General features: G+C 48.1%; 2 protein-coding genes across 11 annotated transcripts in view; one reads left to right on the forward strand and one right to left on the reverse strand.

The window, feature by feature from the left end:
* Positions 1–8,196, forward strand: part of PGPEP1L (pyroglutamyl-peptidase I like) — a 49,635-nt gene extending 41,439 nt beyond the window's left edge. For all 7 annotated transcript variants that reach the window (XM_033431459.2, XM_033431461.2, XM_033431457.2 and 4 more), the window contains one exon: positions 7,425–8,196. In XM_033431459.2, coding sequence (XP_033287350.1) covers positions 7,425–7,665 — 241 coding nt within the window. In that variant the 3' untranslated portion in view covers positions 7,666–8,196. The remainder of the gene's footprint in view (positions 1–7,424) is intronic.
* Positions 8,197–11,264: 3,068 nt separating this feature from the next.
* IGF1R (insulin like growth factor 1 receptor) overlaps positions 11,265–23,710 on the reverse strand; it is a 306,920-nt gene continuing 294,474 nt past the window's right edge. For all 4 annotated transcript variants that reach the window (XM_004271659.4, XM_033431454.2, XM_033431453.2 and 1 more), the window contains one exon: positions 11,265–18,524. In XM_004271659.4, the coding sequence (XP_004271707.1) occupies positions 18,143–18,524 (382 nt within the window). In that variant the 3' untranslated portion in view covers positions 11,265–18,142. The remainder of the gene's footprint in view (positions 18,525–23,710) is intronic.

The raw sequence follows: 23,710 nt of genomic DNA on the forward strand, positions 1-23,710 counted from the left end.
CTCCATTTAATTCCTAGGGCTCTAGAGACTTCCTTAGTAATCTGAGAAACAAAGGCGGGCCCACTGTCGCTTTGAATGGGTTTAGGGAGCCCAAACTGATGGATTACTTTTTTGAGCAGGGCCTTAGAGATCTCCGAGGTAGTCTTGGTTTGGGTCGGGAATGTCTCCATCCAGCCAGAGGTGTCAGTCAAAACCAGCAAATATCTAAAAATTTCCTTGTGCCTGGGGCATTACTGTAAAATCAGTTTACCAGTCGTGACCTGGATGTGTGCCTCTGTACTGGGTGGGGGTCACTCCCTTGACCTTGGTGGGCGGTAAGTGTTGGGGTTATTCTGGAGACAGGGCAAGCTTCAACCACCTGTTTAAGGAGACTTCAGAGGTTGGGATTAGTCATGGATTTGGTGAGCCATTGACACAGGGCCTCCTGCCCATAACGTGTGCTCTGGTGAGCTTCCCGGATGGCTTGGAGTGCAGTAGCTGATGGGAAGAACAGCTGCCCATGATTGTTAACCCTCCATTCCTGATATTCTGGGCTTTTAAAATAGCCCCATCTCAAAGGCTTTTCTCTTTCTTCTGGGGTGTATATGGGAGTGTAAGAGTTAGGATCTGGGGGTACCAGTAGGAGTGACGTTTGAAGTCTGTCCCCACCCTCTGCTGCTTGTTTAGCTGCCATATCTGCTCTGTTATTTCCTCTTATTATTTCTGCTTCTCCCTCTTGATGGCCTCTACAGTGAATACAGGCTATACTCTTTGGCAGGAGTATAGCCTCCAGCAGCCTCATAATTCACCCCCCCCCAGTTTATAATCTGTTTATTCCCTGAGGTCAGCATTCCCCTCTCCTTCCAGATGGCCCCATGGGCGTGTAGGATTGAACAGGCATATTTAGAGTCAGTGTAGATATTGACAACTTTCCCTTTCCCCAGTTCTAGTGCTCTGATCAGGGTAATTGACTCAGCCCTCTGAGCAGAGCAGCCAGGGGGCAAGGCTTTAGCTTCCACCACTTCAGTGACAGAAACCACTGTGTAGCCTGCCTTTTGTTTTCCATCTTTCATAAAGCAACTCCCACCAGTGGACCATTCCAATCCTGCCTTCTCTCTAGGGAAGCTCTTTAAGTCAGCCCTGCTGGAATAAACCTGTTCCGTAACTTCCTCACAATCATGAGTTAATTTTGGACCTGTCTGATGTAGCAAGGAGGCAGGGTTAAGGACATTACAGTGCCTCAGAGTCACAGACAGGTTGTCTAGAAGCATGGCTTGGACTTGGAGGGTTTGACCAGGGGATAACCAGTCTGCCCCTTTACCTTTACCCTTTACCTTTATGAGGTGGTGTGGGGTCCAGATGGTCCAGATGGTCAGGGGCTGTCCAAAAGTTAATTTGTTAGCTTCTTTGAGAAGTAGCAGCTACAGCCTGTAAACATGGGGGCTATCCTTTAGCAGTTTGGTCCAATTGTTTAGAAAAACAGGCTACAACCTGAGTCAGAGGTCCAAGTTTTTGTTTAAGCAAGCCCAGGACAGTTTCTCCTCTCTCATGTACATGTAGATGGAAGGGTAGACTCAGGTAACACGGGGATTCTCATGAGATGGTTTTTGAGTTCTAGGAATGCCCAGTCACAATTGGGGGTCTTCTCAAAACGGTCAAGTTCCTTCCTTTTTAATTGTCCATACTAGAGCTTAGCAATTAAGGCAGAATTGGGGATCCATATATGGCAGAAGTCAGGCATTCCCAGGAAACCCTGGAGCTGTTTTCTTGTACTAGGAGTGCCATCTTGCAAATATGTTCTTTCCTCTCCTTAGATAGTGCTCTGTGCCCCTTTTCTATTATTAAACCCTAAGTGTTCTACCTGCTGGAGGGATATTTGGGCTTTTTCCTTTGAAACTTTATATCCTCTCTCGGCCAGATGATTTAAGGCATTAACTGTGTTATGGTCGAAAAGCTCTTTGGTGGGGTGGTGATTAGAATGTCATCCACATATTGAAGTATAGTACGCTGTTCTTTTTTTAAAAAATTAATTTATTTATTTATATTTTATTTTTGGCTGCGGTGGGTCTTCGTTACTGCGTGTGGACTTTCTCTAGTTGTGGCGAGCAAGGTCTACTCTTCATTGCTGTGCGCGGGCTGGCCATTGCGGTGGCTTCTCTTGTTGTGGAGCATGGGCTCTAAGTGCATGGGCTCAGTACTTGTGGCATGCGGGCTCACTCGCTCTGCGGCATGTGGGATCTTCCCGGACCAGGGCTCGAACTGGTGTCCCCTGCATTGGCAGGCAGATTCTAAACCACTGTGCCACCAGGGAAGTCCTAGTCCCTTGTTCTAACTCAAGGTCACTAAGAGCCTCAGCTAAAACCTTTCGGAAAAGGATGGGAGAGTTTTTAAATCCCTGGAGCAGAACCATCCAGCAAAAATGTTGTTTTCTCACGCTGCCACCTGCCATTCAAATGCAAAAATGTACTGAGATTACAGGGCTAAGGGCACACAAAAGAAGGTGTCTTTTAACTCTAGCACTGAATACCAAATCCTTTCGCAGTTTAGGGTAGAGAGTAAGGTGTAGGGATTTGGCACCCCTGGGTGAATTTCCTCCATAGCTTCATTTACAGCTTGGAGGTACTGAACTAGCCAGTATCTCTTGGGCTTTTTTTTTTTTTTTACTGGCAGATTAGGAGTGTTGCAAGGAACAGGGTCTAAGAAGGTCTAAGAAGCCCTTGTTTGAGTAGACTTTCTACTTAATGCCTGCTAGGGCTTCTTTGCTTAATGGGTATTGTTTTTTATTTGGGTGATTGTAGGCGGGTCGCAGCTTGACTGTGACTGGTGCCCTCCTGGCTCTGCCCACGGTGTCGTGGGCCCATACTGAGGGATTAATCCGCAGAGGGTGGCAGCATGAGTGCTATGGAATGGAAGGGAGTCTTAGGTATTTTGATGTTAAGTTTTGTGTCTCTGAGATAAATTGTTGCTCCCAATTTATATAGTAAATCTCTTCCTATTAGAGGAATTAGGCATTCTGGGACATACAGGAAAGAGTGAGATAACTTTTTTCCTTCCAAATTGCACTCAAGGTGCTCTATAATATTGCGTTCCTGCGGCTTCCCTTTCACTCCCATTATCTTACATTTATCTTTGGTCATTTTGCCTTGTTGGGTGTTCAAGACCCAGTAGGTGGCTCCTGTGTTGACTAAAAAGTCAGCCTTTTTACCACCTATAGTCAGGGTCAGCCACGGCTTCTTGGGGGTAATTTCCGGGGCACTCCTAGGAGCCCCTGGGCCCCTTCGGTCCTCTTCTTTTATGTGTGTGACCAATGAGGGTGGGCCAGGACATGGTGGTCCACTTAGTCTCCTTCTGAGACATTTGGGGCAGTCCCCCTTCCAGTGGCCCTCCTCTATGCAGTTAGCACACTGATTGGCTTTAAGCCCTTCTCTCCACTGTGGGCATGGTCTTCGAAATCCCAGGCGACTCATTGATGTTACAGGGTCCCTTGTGTGTGTGTGTTTGTGGGGGGGTGTCATCCCTTGGAGGTCGATTAACCCTGAATTGCTAAAGCCAGAGAACTGACAGTTTGTTCTGCTCGTTTATCTTCCTTTGTATCGGCCTCCAGATCCCGGTTGTTAAACACCCGAAATGCTGATTCCACCAGCCCGGAAGTAGGTGTGGTGGGCCCTGTCTCCAACTTTTGTAATTTTCTCCTAATGTCTGGGGCACTCTGGGAAATAAAATGGTACTTAATAATGACCTGCCCTTCCAATGACACCAGGTTTATGTTTGTATATACTCGGAGGCACTCCCTTAGGTGCTCAAGGAAGGCTGAGGGATTTTCCTTCAGTCCTTGGATGACTCCTTGAACATACTCCAATTTATGAGTTTCTTCCCCGCTAATTGAATGCCCTTCAGAATCAAATTCCCGAAATGTGTGAGGTGCTGCTGACCATTTTCCTCTAGATGGCCCCACCCAGGGTCTGTGTTGGGAACAGCCTGGACTCCAGGCTGGTATACAGCATGCCCCGTGTTATTTTGATTGGTCTTAGCAGCTTCCTCCCTTGCATTAATTATAATCAGTACCTTTTCTTCCCCAGACAATAAGATGTTTAGGAGGGTTTGGGTATCCACTCAAATGAGTATGCAGTATTCCCCAGACTAAATTAAGGACTTCCTCGGGGTCTTCCCTTAAACCCTTGGATCGATCCTTCCAGTTATAGAGATCCAAGGAAGAGAAGGGTACCTAACGCAGTGGTCAGTTTGCCCTTTGCATTGGGAACCGCCTGAAGGGGGAATAGCTTGTTGATTCCAGAGGGCTGGTACTGCTACAGGTGTGCATTGGACTAGTCCCCAAGGAAGGTGTACTGAGAGATGGAGGTGAAAGAGTCGGGGAGGGGGACCACCCATTGGGCGGAAGAGGGGGCACCAGGTAGGGAGGTGGTGAATTTGAGGGAGTAGAGAGCGTCGGGGATTCAGGAGAGGTAGGGGTAGATGTCAATGACTCAGGAGTCCCAGGTGAACTGTTGGAAGCGGGGGCAGCTACCCTTAGCAGAGGGGGGAAGTCAAGAGGATCCTCAGGCTGAGATTCCAATTCCAGGAAAGAGAAATTTGAACTAGCCTCACATTTTTTCCAGAAGCCCTTTATTTGGCTAAGGGCCATGAGAAATTGGACATAGGAGATCTCATCCCTTTTTTTTTTTTTTTTTAACGCTGGCAATAGAGGTCAAATTAAAAAATAGTATTAGAATTTAGAGAGTCGTTAGTTGGCCGACTTTCTCCATCTGCCAGTTTGTATTGGGGCCATGCGGTGTTACAGCAGAAAATAAGCTATCTCCCTGTTAGTGGGCGCTACTCAAAGAATTTCCAGTTATGGAGAATGCACCTTGACAGCGTACACTGGGATAGAGGCTTGATTACCCATACTGGGGGGTCCTTATTTAGTCTGTTTCCAACTTCCCAGTGGCCTCTTCTTAGGGTTGGTGGCTATGCAGATCCCACAAGATTGACCCACACCAAGCGGTTTAGGAGCTCTAACTGAAACCTGAACCAATCTTCGCAGGGGCTGGTAGGGGAGACACTGTCCAAGAGGGCCTTAGTTATAAAGTTCCCCCCTTTTATTTTAACGTTTATTTATTTTATTTATTTGGTTGTGTAGGGTCTTAGTTGCGGCAGGCAGTCTCCTTAGTTGCAGCTCGCCGGCTTCTTAGTTTTGGCATGTGGCCTGCTTAGTTGTGGCTTGCAAACTCTTAGTTGCGGCATGCATGTGGGATCTAGTTCCCTGAGTAGGGATCAAACCCGGGCCCCCAACATTGGGAGTACGGAGTCTTAACCACTGCGCCACCAGGGAAGTCCCCATAAAGCACCTCTTAAGTCAGTGACTAGATGTTCCCAGACCCACTGTGGGGCTGTAGGAGATATCTTTCAGCAAACAGTCCCCAGAGATAGGGTGAAGGGGGAGTGGGAAATAAGGGTTCTCTAATCAGATAAATTGCTCAGATAAAGAGCCTCTCCAGTAGTCAGGGAGGCTTGTTCACAAAAGGTGTGTCCCTGCTCCGTTACAGGTAATCAGACAGGGAGGCCGAATGCCCATTTGGCACGTGTCCAGTTTTCTATACTCTCAGCTACGAGGACCCAAGGACTTTGGACAGTTTGGGGTCCTCTTCTTCCTTCCCCAACTAGACAACGTGATTTTCCTGAAATCTGATGAAAACAAGATTTTTAAAGGGTTCATGTCTCAGAGGAGGGATCCCTAGGGATCTGTGGTAGAGGGTAGTAGGGAGGGACCTACCCAACAGAGACGTATACCTTGCCCCGGGATGGCAAGTTAGGGCAAGAGGAACCAACACAAAAGGTGTGCTCTTGCATTTTTGACTGTACTCTAGAGGTGGGAACGCGGTAGACGTTGGGGCTGTGAACGTTTTACAGTGTGCCTGCTTACACGGACACTTGCTTCTGGTTGGCAGGGTACCCGTGCTCATCTACGCTGGTGCATGACCAACTTATCCTTTTTGGTGGCAAACGCCATAGTGGCCTTCAAGTGCTCAACCCGTGCCCACAGTTGTGGCATGTATTTCCAAGAGCATTAGGACAAACAAAACCACATAGAACAGAGATTGAAGCTTCACTCATATCAAGAACAGAGACTAGGGCTCACGTCACACACATGAAACAAAGAGATGTTCTTTTGTTTTTTTGCGGTACGCGGGCCACTCACTGTTGTGGCCTCTCCCGTTGCAGAGCACAGGCTCTGGACGCGCAGGCTCAGCGGCCATGGCTCACGGACCCAGACGCTCTGCGGCATGTGGGATCCTCCCGGACCGGGGCACGAACCCGCGTCCCCTGCATCGGCAGGCGGACTCTCAACCACTGCACCACCAGGGAAGCCCAAAGAGATGTTCTTTACCTGAGGAGCGCTCCACTTGATCCTTGGCTGCTTTTCAATCTCAGGCTTAATTTAGTAGCCCTTACTGGCCCAGCGGTTGAGAACTGGGGCAAACAGCTCAGTTATTTAGCCGGCTTTGTTGGCCCTGGATCAGTGAGTAACCCTGAGTTAACAGACAGAATGTGCCCCTTGTTGGGTGCCAGAATTTGTTACCAAATTAAGTTGTATGGACCCTGCTCAGGCCCTAGCCGAGCCGATGCGCCCTGCCTCAGCGGGAGAGGGTTCTTTTTCCTGCTTGGGTTAAGCCTTATTCAGCAGTCAGAGATTGGAGAAGCAGGGACTAAGTTTACAGGTCAACTTATCACCCGCTTGGTGAGAGGGATTTAATTTTAAAGATAGGAGTGAGGCTAATGATGGGGAAGCATATGCATTAGTCTACCTGGGAAGGGGCAGGGCTTTTTCGGGGGAGTGGAGTGCCACCCCCTTTTTAATGCTTTTTTGGTCCTTAATGTCCAGCTATGGCAGCCGGCAGATGTGTCATTTAATATGCTAATTTAGAAAAATCAACATATAATGAGACCCAGGGTCTGTTGGAGGTCAGGTTTGCGGCCATCTCTTCCCAGCTAGTTCCATCTAGTTTTTTTTTGTTTCTTATCTTCTTTTTTTTGTTTCTTCCTGTCTTATCTCTGGATCCGTTAACGTAAAGATTTATGTTAACTCCTACTAAAGGTGGAGGTGGCAGGGTTGTGAGCAAAGACCTGGAGCAGCTGTGACAACAAAATGACTCAATGCAGACATGAATGAGAAAGGTTCACGGGGTTGGGGGGAGAACGTTTTGGATTAGTTGGTTGAAAATCTGGTCCCTTCCAGGCTTCAGCCACTTGCTGGACATGAGGCCAAGAGCCGGTCTCTCCATGGCTCATTCCCAGCAGCATGTTCTTTGGCAGAAGAACAAAACCTGGGTCTCCCTGGTGGCAGTCTTCCCTCATGCTTTGCGGATGCTGCATTGCCGCTTCTGCTTACATTTCACTGAGGTTAGAGGCTGGTCCAAGGAGTAACTTGGCATTTTGTGTGGTTGTAGGTACGTCTGCGATTACACCTACTACCTGTCTTTGCATCATGGAAATGGATGCGCGGCGCTCGTCCATGTCCCTCCATTATCTCCTTCGCTTCCGGCTAGCCTGCTGGGAAAAGCCCTGCAAGTTATCATCCAGGAAATGCTGGAGGAGACTGAGAAAGCCAGGTCTCAACGCCTGGTTCACAGGAAACTCAGCCTTTGCGATTCCAGACAGGGGGAACCAACTGGGAGGCTGCTCCTTTAGAGAAAATTAAATGTTTCAGTCCTGTATGCAGCGTTCAACTGTGCTTTGAGAGGCTTTTAAAAATTTGCTTGTAAAACAGTTTACACAGAGGAAAAAAGTTCTGAATTAGCCCAATGAAATCACAAAGGGTTATTTTATTGTCAGAAGAAAGAACACTCTGAAAGGCAGACATTTCACAAGGGCTTAACTAGCTTCAGTTATGGTTTTCCGGACAATAAAATGAAATGCTAGTAATTTTTTTTCCTCTTAAAAGTCTATGCAGCAGGCCTGTGTGATCCTGCCCAGATTTCTGGGACCCCAGACCTGTTCTGCGAGTCCCGTGTGGTGGGATGACCTGCGACTGGCCGACCATGGGAAACGCAGGTGCAGCTGCTACTCGGGCGCCCCACTCTGGGCCTCCAAGCTTGTGCATCCAGGGGCTGTGGGCAACTTCTGAGCCACTGAGTCTTTAGTGTTTGGTTTTTTCTTTTTTAACTTAATTGAAAAATTATTGTAAAATACACATAACATAAAATTTGCCATTTTAACCATTTTTAAGCGTTCAGTGGCATTATGTACATTCACTTGTGCAACCATCACCACCATTCCATCTCCAGAATTTTCTCATCATCCCAGACGGAAACTCTGTACCCATTAAACAGTGTCTCCACCCTTCTCCCCAACCCCGACCCTCGGCATCTATTATCCTACCCTCCATCTCTGAATTTAACGACTCTAGGGACCTCATATAAATGGAATCCTTGTCCTTTTGTGACTGGCTTATTTCACTTAGCATAATGTCTTCAGGGTTCATCCATGTTGTGGCATGCATCAGAATTTCCTTCCTTTGAGGCTGAATAATATTCCCTTGTATGTAGAGACCACATTTTGTTTATCCATTCATCTTTTTGTTTTGTTTTGTTTTTGTGGTACGCGGGCCTCTCACTGCTGTGGCCTCTCCCATTGCGGAGCACAGGCTCTGGATGCGCAGGCTCAGCGGCCATGGCTCACGGGCCCAGCCGCTCCGCGGCATGTGGGATCTTCCCAGACCGGGGCGTGAACCTGCGTCCCCTGCATCGGCAGGCGGACTCTCAACCACTTCGCCACCAGGGAAGCCCCATTCATCTTTTGATGGACGCTGGGTTGCTTTTACCTCTTGGTTATTTTGAATACTACTACTATGAACACTGGTGTGCAAATATCTGTTAGAATCCTGGTGTGTGTGTATATGTGTGTGTACTGCTGGATCATAAGGTAATTCTATGTTTACTTTTTTGGAGGAGCTGCTATACTGCTTTCCATGGCAGCTGTATCACTTTACATTCCCCCAGTAGTGTTTGGTCCTAAAGCAAAGGTTAATAGCTGGGTTTAGCTTCTCTGCCATGGTCAGTGTTATCCCTACATTTTAAGAAACAGAACCTCCCCTTTTCATCTTTCATTTTGCCTTTATGACATGGTTCTAAGCTGTTCACAACAAGGTTTTACTTGTCCAGTGTTTTCTGGGGGCAAATTTCCATTGGGAACCCCATTAGCAACACTGTATTTTGGAGAAAGAGCTTGAAGGTGGCTAAGCTCTGGGAAATTTCTTCCTATGTTGGTATGCTCACAGCTATCATTTTCCACTTAATTCCATTAAAAAAAAATCGTCACTTAGTACCCAGGTTTATTCACTGTAAGAAAAAGCAGCTGCACCTTAATAACAAAGGAACTGGGCAAAGGAACTCACTTTACCATTAGCCCTCCAGCACACTTGTGCATTTGTAATAGTCTTTACAGGACCCCTTTGCAAATGAAACTGGCTCACTTGCCATAAAAATCAAAGTCCTACTGTATCAGATCAAAGGCAGCAAGTGGGGTGGGATGGTCTGGCCAGCAAGCATAGGTCCTGCTGCACGGCTGTTAATGTGGAGAGCCTTCTGTAGTTGTAGGCAAACACCTGGTACCCAGAGCCCTGGACACTCCCTTATTTTAGCTTCTGTCTCAGGACGGTGGCAAGCAGGCGTCCTCTGGGACCCGGCTCCAGTGTTATTTCAGATTGTAAAATGCGTATGGCTTGGCGCCAAGCAAACTCTTAGATGTCATCCAGTTGGAGGCCCAGAGCTCCCTCTTGATGAACGTCCCTGTCATCTCCCCTCTGTGGCCTCCAAGGTTTTTTAGGGAGAACCCCAGAGGCCCAGTTCACATCCTGGGCTAAGTGGCCTGCCATCCCCCATTGATACACACTGGGGTCTGTTTAGTTATGGCTGATACGCAGCAGTTCTGAGACAGTTTGAAAGCTGACACAGCTTCAAAAGGCTGAGCCCTGGGTTGGTCATTTAATAGCTGGGGGTCTTGGACATATCTGCGTGTTTGCTCATCTGTAAAACAGAGTAATAAAAATCCTTCCTTTGCAGAGTTGTTGTGAAGATCTGGTGAGAGAATGGATGTGAAAGTCCATCAGTGATGAGAGGAAACTTTACTGAATGTGGGCTTGTTGCTGGACCTGTGAGGGTAAATATGGAAATAGCCCTGCTGGACTGTGGCCTTAAGCAGTGGCATGGTGGGGAGAGGGTCTAACACTTCTAAAGACCCAGCACCTTCATCCTCAGAAGAAACTGCTGCTCCTCTGGCTGAGGACAGGTGCAGACTGCGCCTCCACAGCCTGGAAGCATGGCATCACCCACCGGGGAAGGTGGGAATCCTGCTGGGCTCCTGTGTCCTCCCCACTGGAGCCCAGACACCCACCCAAGCCTCAGAAATGAGCCTGTTAGTCATTGGTCATCTAGTAAGGGTCCCCTGAGTGCCAGGCACTCCGTGACAATGGTAAGCAAAACCCCGGGGCAATGCCAAGCTTGAGAGTCCCCTTTTTTGTTTTTAGGTCCAAGTATTTGAGACTCACCAGGTCTTTAGTAAGCATGGCCTTTCATTTACTTCTGCTGCCTACACCTTGCTAATTAGCGCTTTGTCCGGTAGCCTGATTTTATTACTGGAGTATAATTTCCCATGATCAAAGTTTAATGAATGATGAGCTTGTCTTCCTGATGTGTCTCAGGTTTGATTCTAGAACATGTACAGCTTGTTTCCTTAGAACATGTATTCACACTTCCTACCATAACCATTTCCCCTGGCAAAGATAACGATGCCCAGATTGTAGAGTCCCTGGGGCAGGCCAAGCTCGCTGGCTGGAAAGTAACTAACATTTCTGAGCAGCGCCAGGGAGCTGCATCCTGTGTGCGTGTCTATGGCCTCACCTGCGCCCTCTGAGGAGGTGACCGACAAGGACATGAAAATGTGCAGAAAGTCCTTTGCCCCAGAGTCACCCAGATCAAACCTGCCCTGACTTATGTCAGCAGAAAAGTCTACACATCATTCAAAAATCAAGTACAGATTTCTATATTTTATGTATTCAAATGTTCTTCTGGCTGATTTAATGGAGTGAGAAACAGAATAGCTTCCCTGTTCACCAGCAATTTGCATGCCGAGAAGGTTCAGCTGTCAGAAATAGAGCGAAGCCTTCATGCAGAACACCTCCCAGCGATATGTGTGAACACACATGCCACACGTAGCTCAGCTTCCCTGCTCAGAAGTGTGGTGATTCTTCCAGAAGGGGTGGAGGGTGGGGCAAAATCAGAGACCAAAAATGCATACGGAATTCTTTTATTTAACTTAAACCATGTAGTACTTTAACTACTAGAAAAAAGCAGAGTAAGAGAAACTAAAGTTGCCTTAGCTTCAGCCATTCAAAATAGACAGTTTCTTTTTTTTCCATAAAGAATCCAGAGTATATCGCAGTAACAGGAATAAATTCTTACAACAGAATATACAAAAAAACCTTTTGAAATTTTTTTCATCTACTGATTTTTTATATAAACAGAGGAATTTTTTTAGGAATAATTTATACACAGAAAGTCATTTTATGTAACAAATTGGCCATGTTATTACCTTTTTTTTTTTTACTTTTTTTTAAAAACTTTTTATTTAAACAAGAAAACTCAGAAAATGCATTATTTGCGATGCATCCATTCCATCGCGCCTTCTGGTTTGATTTTTTTTTTTTTTTTGTCCCAGAGGTAGACAAACTCTGGCAAACCTCTCACCTCAACCTCACTGGCTTAGAAAGCAGACAGGTGTTTTTGCCAAGCATCTACTCCACCTGTGGATGTGTCTGTGCAACGCCAAACATCCAAATGAAAAGTTGCAGACAAAACCCAAATTGTTTCTGGATCTTTCTCCCATGTAGAGCAAAACACCCAAATGTTGCCAATGATGGGGATTTTGTGGGGTTGTGTTGACATGGCCAATAACCCATTGGGAGCTAGAGGAAATGGAGTCAAACTTAAAAAAATCTGGTGTGTGTATAGTTTTTATTAAAAAGAATTTGTTTTGTACTGAAAAAAAATCTATGTTCGGTGTTCTGCCTTAAATAAAAATAAATAGGGTCTCTTCCTTGTTATAGCAAAGCATTAATCATGATATGAGGCATGTAAGCAAATGGCCTGCGTGCACCAGAATTATCATCTTTTGTGTGATAAGTCTGTATGCTGTGCTCACTGTGAAAACCATTAGCTACGCAACGGAGTCCTTCCATCTCAAGGCATTGTATAATAGTACAACTACCAAACCGACCCAACCAGGTGCCGAAGGTGCCATGGCACCACTGGGCTGCAACACCTCTGCTCTTTCCTTGGCCAGTGAGGTTCTTTCAGTCTGTTAAAGTAGCTACACTCCAAAGGGAAATGACCAGTAAAAGATGATCCCCTGCCCAACCAGAGGGTTCTGGAAGACCAAGATACTGAAGATACAGAACTACTTCTTAAATCATCATCATTCCTTTGTTATAAACTAGGGCACAAAACATGGGGGGAAAGAGGGTGAACTACGGCTTGGGTCAGGGAAAAATCCTTTTTTGGCATATTGTAAAGCTAGCTAGTAAACAGGTGTCCTAAAAAAATGGATCACAAACACACATTTGCACACACAGAGAAAAAAAGTGTCTTTAAATTATTCTCAGCAATTATAAACTACAAACATTTTATAAAATTATTCTATGTTCTTACCAAAATGCAATGAAACATTTAATTAGTTCTTGTAAACCAGATCTTCGTCAACTGACTACCCGTAATCTACTGGACTTAAGAGCCCTATTGAAAACGCTAATGAGTGACTAATTACAACGATGTTTACCAGAAAGATGTGGACACACACAAACATGGACATACAGATGAGTGATCATTATGTTCTTGCAGAAACAAAATAAAACAAAACCCTAAAGTCATGCCCCAGAACTGACACCTGACGGGTGAGATGCAGTTTGCGTTCTTGGAACAATTTGACTGAACTCCGCAGTAACAGTTTCCAAAGTAGGATGTTAGGTTTATCTGTTGAAACCAAATGCCCATGGATGACTGTTGAGCCTTGATGTGGTCTGATACCTTCAGAAACCATCAAGTTCCAAGCACAGCCCACACTTCTTCCAAGCCCTGTACCTTCTGCTCGTGCTTCCTCTCTCCACGTCATTCACGATCCCTGTTAGAATGGTTTCCTGCTGCCTTATCATTCCACCATCAAGGAGTGTTCATCTGCTTTTTCTCTAAATGACCAACTAGTCATCTAAGCTGGAGGCCAAAAACGAAACCCTCTGGCCTGTCCAAGGTCTGTATCTTCAGCATCTCTGGCAACAGAGGTTCAATCTAAACAACATCCTCTCTTGAAGTTCTCATTGGTACCACCAACTATGTCAGAGTGGAGTAAGAAAGTTTGATTTTCATCACTGGTTCTTAAAGAGTGGATCTCTGGTCCATATCTCCCAATGCTGCTTAGCCCAGGAAATGAAAAGACAGCCAACAAACACAAAAGTACCATTAACAAAAGAACAAACCCCAAACCTTAAATGCATTACTGGGACTGCTGGAATGGGCCAAGGCATACCATGGAGCTTTACTGTCAACTGGAGGGCGCCTGTGTTTTGAAAAGGAGTTGCCTTTGACACTGTCTGGCTGGAGGACCCAACAGTGACAGCTGAGGACCTTGGACCAAGCATCCTAGCCTTCTCACTGATCTAAGTGTGACCTTGCCATAACAGCGGCCTGCATCCCGTGCAGCCACCTGCCAGCAGAGGTGGGCTGCTGAGAAAGAGGTTTTGGTGGAACAAACTGGCCTAGAATTTGGCGTCATACTTGGCTCTTACATCTGTTATCCCAACTGAAACACACCACTTCATGCCAAGCATTTTGCCATTTAGTTCCACAATAACCATTTTTTCTATCATTGAAATGTTGTTCCAAGTCATAAGAAACAGGCTGGAAGGAAAGGCCAGTGTCGGCCATGAACACGGTCTTCTATCTTCCAAGGGGGAAGCACATTCCAACTGTGTCAAAAGTCAGGACATCCTCTAAGGGAGTCCTGGGGTGGTCTGGGTCTCACCCAGCTGAAGTTCAACAACGTCTCCAGAATACACCAGCTCCTGCTGCCTCAGGGAAGGGCTGTGTGTGATCATGTTTTAATGCTCACATCAGTTCAATGATGTGCCTCAGTGGTTCACGTCACTTCAAGCAGTGTGAGCTGCTGTCAGGAGGCTGCATGGAGAATGCCACAACTCAGCTTAAGTTATTTGGAGCATACAAAGGAGGAAACCAAGAAGAGGTGGGAAAATCAGCATAAAATTAGGCTAGAACTGTGGATAGATGATGCCTTGGTATAGTTAAGGTGGGTGGTTTGGTCCAGTAAAATGACTGCACCATCACACAAGCAAAATTTTCTTTTATTTAAGTGTTTCTGAAGCATTTGTTATGATGGGCACTATACTGTTAGTGTTTTCTTTCTACTTAAAAGGAAAACCACTTACATAAAACAAAAAGTGACACCAACAACTTGGACAGTTTAAACAAAACCCTTATAACCAGCTGAATGATCTGTAGAAATCCAGTTGTGGAAACCGGTAGGTATGTGCAAAAGAGAGGAGAGGCCACTATTCCAAGGGGTCACCTACAGTGTGGAAGCGGGAAACCCTGATCAAACATTATTTCTCAATGACCTTAAGATCCCAGGGGACTTGGGAAAGAGGAGGGGTGCTCTAGCAGGAAGGAAGAGCTCCTGAGTGTAACTGCAGTCCTGGGACCGTAAAGGAGCCGCCACACTTTGGGAGACGCCCACTGCGTTTCCCAGAAAAAACGCTAGTGCCTGTGAGAGCAGCTGCTGGAGGGGGTGCGCCGTCCACCCCGTGAACTGCGGGATGAGGGGGTGAGGCACAGCCCCAGCGGGGGCATGGCGCCCACCGCTGGCCCCTTCCAGCCCGAAGGTTTGGTACGTCTTTGTTTGCCCCTGGGGAGGAGGTGAGGGTGAGGTTGAGAGAACTGCCCGGAGAAGGAGAAGGGGGCTCTTCTCCGTACATTCCACGTGAGACTGGCTGTCAGGTCAGGAACCCGGAGCCGGCTTTTGGCGCCCAAACGGCTGCACGAGGGGCTGAGCCGGCCTAGCCGGAAGCCCAGCACCCACCCTACGGCCACAGGGACAACGGGGGCCCTAAGGAGACACCACCTGACCCCGGCCCCAGCACTGCCTGTCCTCAAGACCTGGAAACCACTGCTGTTCCCTGTCCGCCACCCAATCTGCACCAAGTAGCTGGTTTCCAAGACAACTGGGCCGGGCCCCTCTCCACCTCTTGGGATACTGAGTCAGGAGAACAACAGAAGCGACGCAAAATGAGACGTCGCAGAAAAAGGAGAGCTGTTCGAAATGAGTGGAGAGGTGAGCTAGTGTTGCTTTGACCCCGGAATACAGCCTGGCCTCTCCCTGCGTCACCTGGTGTGTACGGCCTGTGGTGTGGATGAGGTTACCAGTATCAACGGCATATTGTCAGGTGCTGAGAAATGTGAGATGTATTCTTTTTATATATACACATATAAAAAATAAGAGTGAGGTAGATAAATGTTTGGAAAAAAAACCAACAAAAACCCAAAAACTGTCCCGTCTTACACACACACACACACACATACACACACACACACACACACAAAAACCCTTTTCTCAGTATTTAAATTCATAAGGGGGCTTCTCTACAGTGATTGAAACTGGTATCACAAAATAAATTAAAAGAAAACTACATATAATACCTTCTTAATTAATTTTTTCTTTTTTTCATTTTTTTTTTAAGGGAAAAACTATGGGACAGAGACTAGAGAAAATAGTGGGACTGAAACTACTGACAAGCAAAAAAGCACTACAAACTTTCTTTTTTGTGTTTAATCTCCAGTCACAACTAGCAATCATTATGTTGTAGCTTTGTTCTTACTCATAATTTAAACATTTCCATCCCAGAAGCAACTCTTGTGCTGTCATCACTCTGGTGAGAAGTGCTAAAAACTAAACAAAACAAGACCCCCCGGCCCCGAGGACGCGGCTTCCTGGCCGAGGAACAGCGCGCCTGCGCCAGGGCTCCTGTCCCCTGGAGGGGAGCGCCGGGCTTTGGCCCCGCGGTGCCTGCGCTTTCCCGTGCTGGCAGCGGGCTGGCCGGCACCCCGAGGATACTGCCCCTGCACCCTACTCCCCGCTGGTGCCAGGGGGTCTCTGGGGAGTCCCTAGTTCTAAGGACAGGGAGGTCGGTCTGGAGGGTGGTGGGGGGAAGCCGCAGACGGGCCCACTGGAGCGCGCTCGGCTGCACCCCTGGACTCAGCAGCTGTTTTCCATGGGATGGAAGGGTTAAATATCCATTAAAAACAAAATAGTAATCCAAATGCCTAGTGTCTGCAGTTAAAACTGCTGTTGTACCCAAGAATTAAAAAAATAGATATATGTGTGTCACAACCAAAACAAAGGCAAGGGAAAGAGAAGGTGAGACTTTTCAACAATGATGAATATAAACACTGAACAAGGATGTGCGAAATATTTAACCTTTTTTTTCTGACCTGAGTTTGTATCATGTCTTGCACTGTAACAGACTCAAATGCTCTGTGAGAGCAGGCTGGGGAGAGAGGGTCCAGGGCAGGCGCCCGCCTTCTCTCCACCTGCTCCCCTCACCAGCCTCGTGCCCACAGAGCCTATGGGGTAGAATAGAACTAACGGGGCAAGGGGAGTGGGGAGGGGTATGTATTTATAAAAAGGCATCAAACAGTTCATGGCAAATTATGTTATATAAGTATCAATTACTGGGAAAAGAGGAAGAAAGTCACGCACTCTAGTACAAAGCATAAGAAGTTTCTTGGAGTGAGCAGAGAGGGAAGAGGGTAGACCTGAAGGTTTTCATAGATTAAATCCACAAAGATAAAGAACAAAAAAAATAGCAGCTTTTTTTTTTTTCTGTACAGACGTATAGATGAATATCTGAACCGTAAAAAAGTTATAAAAGTGACATTAAAGACGATGTGTATGCAAATGTTTCATGGTCTAACATAGAACTGTAAGACCCATGAAGAAGTCCTAGTAACAGAGAAAATGTCAACAAAGCTTAGAATGCTTGAATCCATTTACTGCTTTTCTTCGTACTGTTGTTGTGGTATTTGAATTTCTTTCCTTGCAAACTTGCATAAACAGTTGGGCTGAGTCCCTGGATACCCCTTCCCATCTGTGTTCTTGGGGGCCAGGTGGGGAGCTGGGGCGGGGACAGGAGACTGGCACGTGGACGACCTTTACTCAAAGCCTGTCTTCCAGGCTCCCGACAGGACCTGTTTCCTCCAGAATTCCTGGGGGCTAGAAGGCGTGGGTGCAGAAGGGGGAGCGGGGAAGCCATCTTCACTGAGAGGAAGTCTCATTCTGTCCAGTTCCCCCAAATAATAACCTCGTCAGAAGCAATCAGACCTGTGTGAATGTGAGACTTGAAAAGAACACCAGGGGATGATCGGATGGAGAGCATCACCAGCGTGGCTCTTAACGAGTGACTAGCTACCATGCTCGCTCAGGCCTCTGGAAACAAAAGAACAGTGCGGGGACGGTGAGGGAGAAAGTTCGGGGTTTTGGCAGAATTTGGCAGCGTTAACATGGTAACAACCTTGGATGAACGATGGCCCTTTGTAAATTTCGTATGTCCCTAAAAATGTTAAAGATACGGTTAAAAAATCCTGTCTCAACGTGTTTTATAAAGACCTATGGTGACCGGCAGGTGTGTTCAGGGGGGCCATGGAGGGACAGACGTTGCCTTAATCCAATACAAAGGGCGTCGGGCTTGCAGCAAATGTGTTTCCATCATGAAGCAGAAAGAAAGAGAAAGGTGAGAGAGAGGGAGAGAGAGACAGGGAGAGAGAGGAGACTTGATTCTCAAGTGTTCTGTTGCTATTAAGTGTTGTCATTAAGGTTCTTGAAGGCCCATGTCAGTTAAGGGTTTGGGTAGGGAAATAAAAAGCTGCTTGCATATTGAAAAAAGGAACATCCCAAATGTGTTTACTGCAGAGAAGCCGTCTCCCGTGGGCAGCAATGGCAGTTCTGAAGATCCACTGAGGTACAGGAGGCTGTGAATAGATTGTTAAAACTCTCCCCCCACCCGCCGCCGTGTGCGCACGTTACTGTTTGCACGGATCGGGATCCAGGATCAGCAGGTCGAGGACTGGGGCAGAGGCAAGGCCCGCTCCTTCTTGCGGCCCCCGTTCATGTGCGCATAAGGCTGTCTCTCGTCGAAGCTGGCTCGAAGGACCAGCACGCCAGGGCCCGGACCGTTCTCGGCCTTGTGTCCTGAGTGTCTGTCGGGCAGTGGCAGGGAGGACGAGGATGCCGAGGGGTCCAAGGGGACACTCTCCATGTTCTCCGGCTCTAGGTCCAGCTCCTCTGGCTCAGGTGGCTTGTTCTCCTCGCTGTAGTAGAAGGAGACCTCCCGGAAGCCGGGCTCCATCTCGTCCTTGATGCTGCTGATGATTTCCAGGAAGGAAGGCCTCATCTTGGGGTTGTACTGCCAGCACATGCGCATCAGTTCAAACCTGAGGGGAAGACAGACAGAGATGGGCCCAGCCTGGAAGGGGGCCGCGGCCGAGCAGACCTGTGGCTACTTGCTGTGGCTTCCCCACCTACATGTGTACGGCAAGTGTGCCAAAGCAGTTCTGCTGCCTGTCTGGGCCTCTGGCTTTCTATCTTGATGGCGCAAGTAGCCTTCAGCTTCTCCTGACTTAACGTCCACCAGTGCAGTCACTTCATCCAGACCCAGGACCCTCCACAATACAAAACCCAAACTCTCACTTCCTGAGAAGGACAAATACAGGTTCCACACAAGTCTGCTATTACAGGTATTATTTACATAAAAAACAAACCAGCTTTCTATTTGAAGCATCTCTTGCAGCCACTGATGAAACATTATTTCCAGAATTAGAATGCAAGAAACCTCTGGTTTCTCACTCATAAGGCTGAGCAGTGATCACAGCTTTCCCCACGGTGATCTCGCCTTCAGTTCCACCCATGCTATTTCTACTCTTCCTCCTGGTGGCAGGGGACCGCTGGCAGAGAACTGAGGACAGGCAGTGCCAGGCAGCATGGCTGCAAGACAGAAGGGGCGCATGACCCATGTCTGGCGCCAGGGCTCAGGCTGCTCACTGCATGCCCTGGGGTGGCAGAGCCGGCCTGGGAGCCCGGCTGCCCTGAACCCAATGAGAGGCCCAGGGGGGCCCTGAGCCAGATGCCAACAAGCCAGCAGGGAGAGCCTGGTGGCAGAGTCCCTGCACAGGCCTGGGGCAGGCAGAGAGGGCACCTGGGCTGCAGCCCCTGGGAAGCCCTCAGAGTCACGTGGCCACAGGGAGCAACCCGGCGTTGGGCCTGAGCCCCCAGGGCAGGCGGCTGCACCGGAAAAGCAGGGTGCTGCCGGGACAGCCAGGAAAGGCCCAGGCTCTGACGAGGCTCAGAATGGCCGCAGGAGGAGAGGTGCTTCTTATTAACCTGGAATGCAGAGTGGTCCAGCCAAGTAGACCGCTGGCGCACAAAGGAGGTGGCTGAACAAAGGTCCAGGCTGGCCAGAGTGTGGAGAAGTTTCCGAGAAGGGACTGGCCAGCAGTCCTTTTTCAAGAAGACCAAAGTGCCTTCCCTTCCACTTCTGTTCTCGCTAGAAAATTCTATTCTATGTTTTGTTTTAAAACTTCTGGCTAATGAGATAGTTTTCAATAAAAATGGCCAATGGAACTACCCACATCTAGGAAGCTCAAAGCACCCCAAACTGGCTTCTGGCCTCTGTCAGGCTGACACTTGACAGACAGAGCAACTGCCTAAGTCTGGCCCCAGGGAAAGTTCCAAGGAGAGAAAGCCTGTGGGGACAGGAAAACTCCCATGTCGATCCGCCAGCTACCTTGAAAGATGTGGGAAAACGGTGTCAGGTCAAGTCAGAGGGAAGAGGATGTGACCTCGAGGGAGGGTGGGAATGGGAGACAGGCCTGCTGCCTGCTTTTGTAAATCAAGTTTTATTGGAACAGAAACACTGTTTGTTTACATATGATCTATGGCTGCTTTCAAACCACAACTACGAGTTGAACAGTTGAGATGGTTTGGCCTACAAGCCCAAAATATTTACCGTGTGGGTCTTTACAGAAAAAGCTTGTCACCCCTGCTCTAGCGGAAAAAGAATTAGACAAAACATGAAGACTGACTAGTTCTTTCCCCTCGCAACTGAATCACCTACACTAGGTCACAGCACTAACCACACGGTAGTTAATTAATGCTCTCGGTAGTGTTATGGGTGTAAATGGCTTTGCTCTTCACGAGCCTGGGAAGGTGTGTATCATAATATAGCCCCATGTTATAGATGAGGAAGTGGAAGTACCAAGAGATTAAATAATTTGTCCAAGGTTCCCAAACGAGTGAGGGTGGTGCAGGGATGGAGTTCTCGTGAATGGTGTTTTTACACTTTGAACGCCACCGACCTCAGAAAGAGGAATTTTCTCTCAACCTAAACAAGAGAAACCACAGTCCTGCCTGGAGGCTCTCCCTCTCCTGGCCGTCCACCGACAGTCACAGGTGTCGTGCGGGCTTTGCAGATAAACTGGCAGCTTGTCCTTGGGTCACATGGCAAACAAGCCTCCTTCCATAACCGCCCCCGCCCCCCGCAAAGAAAAAAGGGCCATAAATACATGAAATCCCTCTCCACGGCTCGGCTGCAATTTCCTCTCTGGCCGACTGACTTATCCCTGAATAGAAGCACAGCCAGGGCCAAGGACACGTGATGTGCCCTGGCTCCGTGCCCCTTGGCCTGGGGCTGAGAAGGTGCCACCAGCAGGGGAGGCATGTGAGTGACATCAGCACAAACAAACCACGTGACACCACTTTTAAACCATTCCAGAGTCACGGCCCTTCCACTGCTGCCCATAAAAGGAAGTCTTTTTACTCTGTGGGATTCAAGACCTTGTTTACACTATCTCCACAAGAAAACTTTCCAGTAGACTTTAGAAGGATTTATGAGCTGATAAAACTCCTCTTTAAAAAAGCATGTTTTTTACAACTAGTCAGCTCCGGGGAGCTGGAGTCGTCCTTTACTGAATGCCTGCATCGGAGGCGTGCGTGCACGCAGCCTTCACCTGGGGCAGGGGCAGGGGCAGGGGCAGGGGCAGGACCAGACGGAGCTGCTGCCCTGGTGTGACCCCAGAGGCCGGGTGATGGTCTCATCCAGCTCACTGTCCCCTCCCCATCCCCGGCCCTGCTGTGTGCGGGCAGGCTGCAAGCACGGGCCAAGCGGCCTAGGGCAGCCCAGCACCTAAGCGCTGGCACAGCCTCAGTCCAGGTGAGGACTCACGACAAAGAGCCCGCATTCCAGAGAGGACCTGCAGGGCTCATTTGCGCCCGTTCCTCCCCTCCTGGCAGCCCTGAACAGCCAGGACTGTCTTATGACCACTTCTCAGCCAGGAGGGGCAGTGGGACAGGGGCCTGCCTGACCGCTCACCCCAGGCTACTCTGTTTTGGGGCAGAGATCTAAGGCAGGGCCCGTGCACCAGGGAAGAGCCCACTGCAGGCTAACTGGGCATGAGTGCCATTCCTGACTGTTTGGATCCCACGCAAGCACTGGATTCCCACAAAACTGGCCCAGAATTCCCGACAACGTGGGGGCTTTAATCAGCAACGGGGAAAACCATGTTTGAAAACTGCAAAACCACCAAAGTCTACTGAGTTTTTTCAGACTCATCCGTGAGCTGATGACTCTCTGGGCTAAAAAGTTCAAATTCCTTTCTGAACACTGCACACTGAAGGCCTCCCTGGCAGAGGCTCTTGATGTGTCACACTGTCAAAGTCCCACCCGCAGAGAACATGGTCCATGCTCAGCGCGCACCTCTGCTCCAGCCCGTGTCCCAGCATCAGAGTCCAGTCCTTCCAGTCACCGGACTTGCTGAGGGTGCAGACCACTCCCCACAGTCCCAGCTCTGGGCTGGAGCAGTCAGCACTCACTCAGAGGGGCTCAAGGACATTGGTGGTGTGAGTATGGAGACCTGTGTGCAAGAGAAGGTTAAGGACAAGCTTTGTTGTCAATTTAAAATACGGATCCACCATTGAACCACAAGCCGAATCTGTCTCATGCCACTTGCTGATCGATTCACACTGAATCTCAGGGTTGAGACCCATGGGCCTAGACACTCTGCAGCCTGGACCATGGTACCTTTCCTCCAAAGCTGTGTACCCTGTTCCATTGAGGGGATCAGGACTGTTGGCTACTTGGGAAGAGCCAGTTTCATCTGCTCCCGGGCATCGCCGGGAAATGATGCTGAGCTGAGGTCCACCAGCAGCCACTGCATATCCGCCCCCTGTTACCCTATGGGTGCCATTCACACCTCTGGAACTGAAGCACACGACCTCTCTCCCACATGGCGGCCCACGATGGCTTTTAGGCAACTCCCGAGGGCTCAGTGACTCTCCTCTCCTCTGAGAGAAACAACAGTCCATTCTTCCATTTCTTGTAATAAAAGAACCCCTCTCCCAGAACATGTCTTCCTTACCTAAGCTCATCAATAAATTCACAAGGACAATACAGACACTCCTTATAAAACTGACTTGCCTCCTTTCACTTTGTTCTTTTCTTAGAAGGGAAAAAAATTTGCTAAGGGGGTTCTAGATGGCGAGGCAGAAATACCTCCTGAATTATACACTTAATATGCCAGAGTAACCTCTCCATGTAAATTTCCTTGTCACTCTAGGCTGGGAACAGGAAGTATGCTGCCTTTCCCATGGCAGGGGGGTTGCTTCCCAGGCACATTAAATTAATATTAAAACTCCAGTCACCTGGGTGCAGATCAAGTTCAAGAGTCCCACAAATTTCTCAGAGACAATGTTTATTGAAGTCAACGAGAAAGCTCAAAAACAGTACCTCTCCTCCCACCACCCCCAAACCACACGAACAAAGCTCACACCTGCTTTCTTGGACTGTTTCTACGCTTGCTAAAACACCACCACTTCTAGTGTTAGACTCTCTTCTGGCACCAGACACGCTCAGGCCAATTCAGTGGGCATCACTCCTCAAACTCTGTTACTTATATTTTTGCTCAGAAGGAAGGCTGTTCTTCTAATGGGCTGACAATGAATACAGTGGCTGCACTGTTCAAAGTGGAGGGCAGTCACCTGTGAGGGGGGCAGTCATCAGTAGGGTATGGTGGCTGGCCTCTGACACCCCAGTGGTCCTCACTTCCTGGTGTCCACGCCTCACATAATCTCCTTTCACATCAAATAAGGCTGCCCGTGTAGCCCATATGAGGTTGTGGACACCGTGGAGCGTGACTTCCAGGCCACAAAGAACACTGTGGCTTCTGCTCTGCTGTGGGAGCAATTGCTCTGGGGTAGGGAAGGCAAGCTCTAGGCCCGCGGGCCAAATCTGGCCAGCTGTCTAATTTTGTAAGGCCTATGAGCTAAGGATGGCTTTTATATTTGTAAATCGTTTAAAAAAAATCAAAGAAGAATAATATTTTGTGACAAAATGAAAGCTATGTGAAATTCAAATTTCAGTATCCAGAAATAAAGTTTTCTTGGAGCACGGCCACACTTGTTCCTGTGATGTCTCTGGCTGCTCTTGTACAACAGCAGAGTTGAGTAGCTGCAGTTGAGATCGTAGGGGCCCACAGAGCTGAAAATATTTACTATCTGTCCTTTTGGAGAAAAGGTTTTCTGAGCCCTGCTCTAGAAGAAGCCAGCTGCATGTCACGACGACACTCAA

The sequence above is a fragment of the Orcinus orca genome, chromosome 2, assembly GCF_937001465.1.
Source record: "Orcinus orca chromosome 2, mOrcOrc1.1, whole genome shotgun sequence".
In the NCBI taxonomy this organism is placed as follows: Eukaryota; Metazoa; Chordata; class Mammalia; order Artiodactyla; family Delphinidae; genus Orcinus; species Orcinus orca.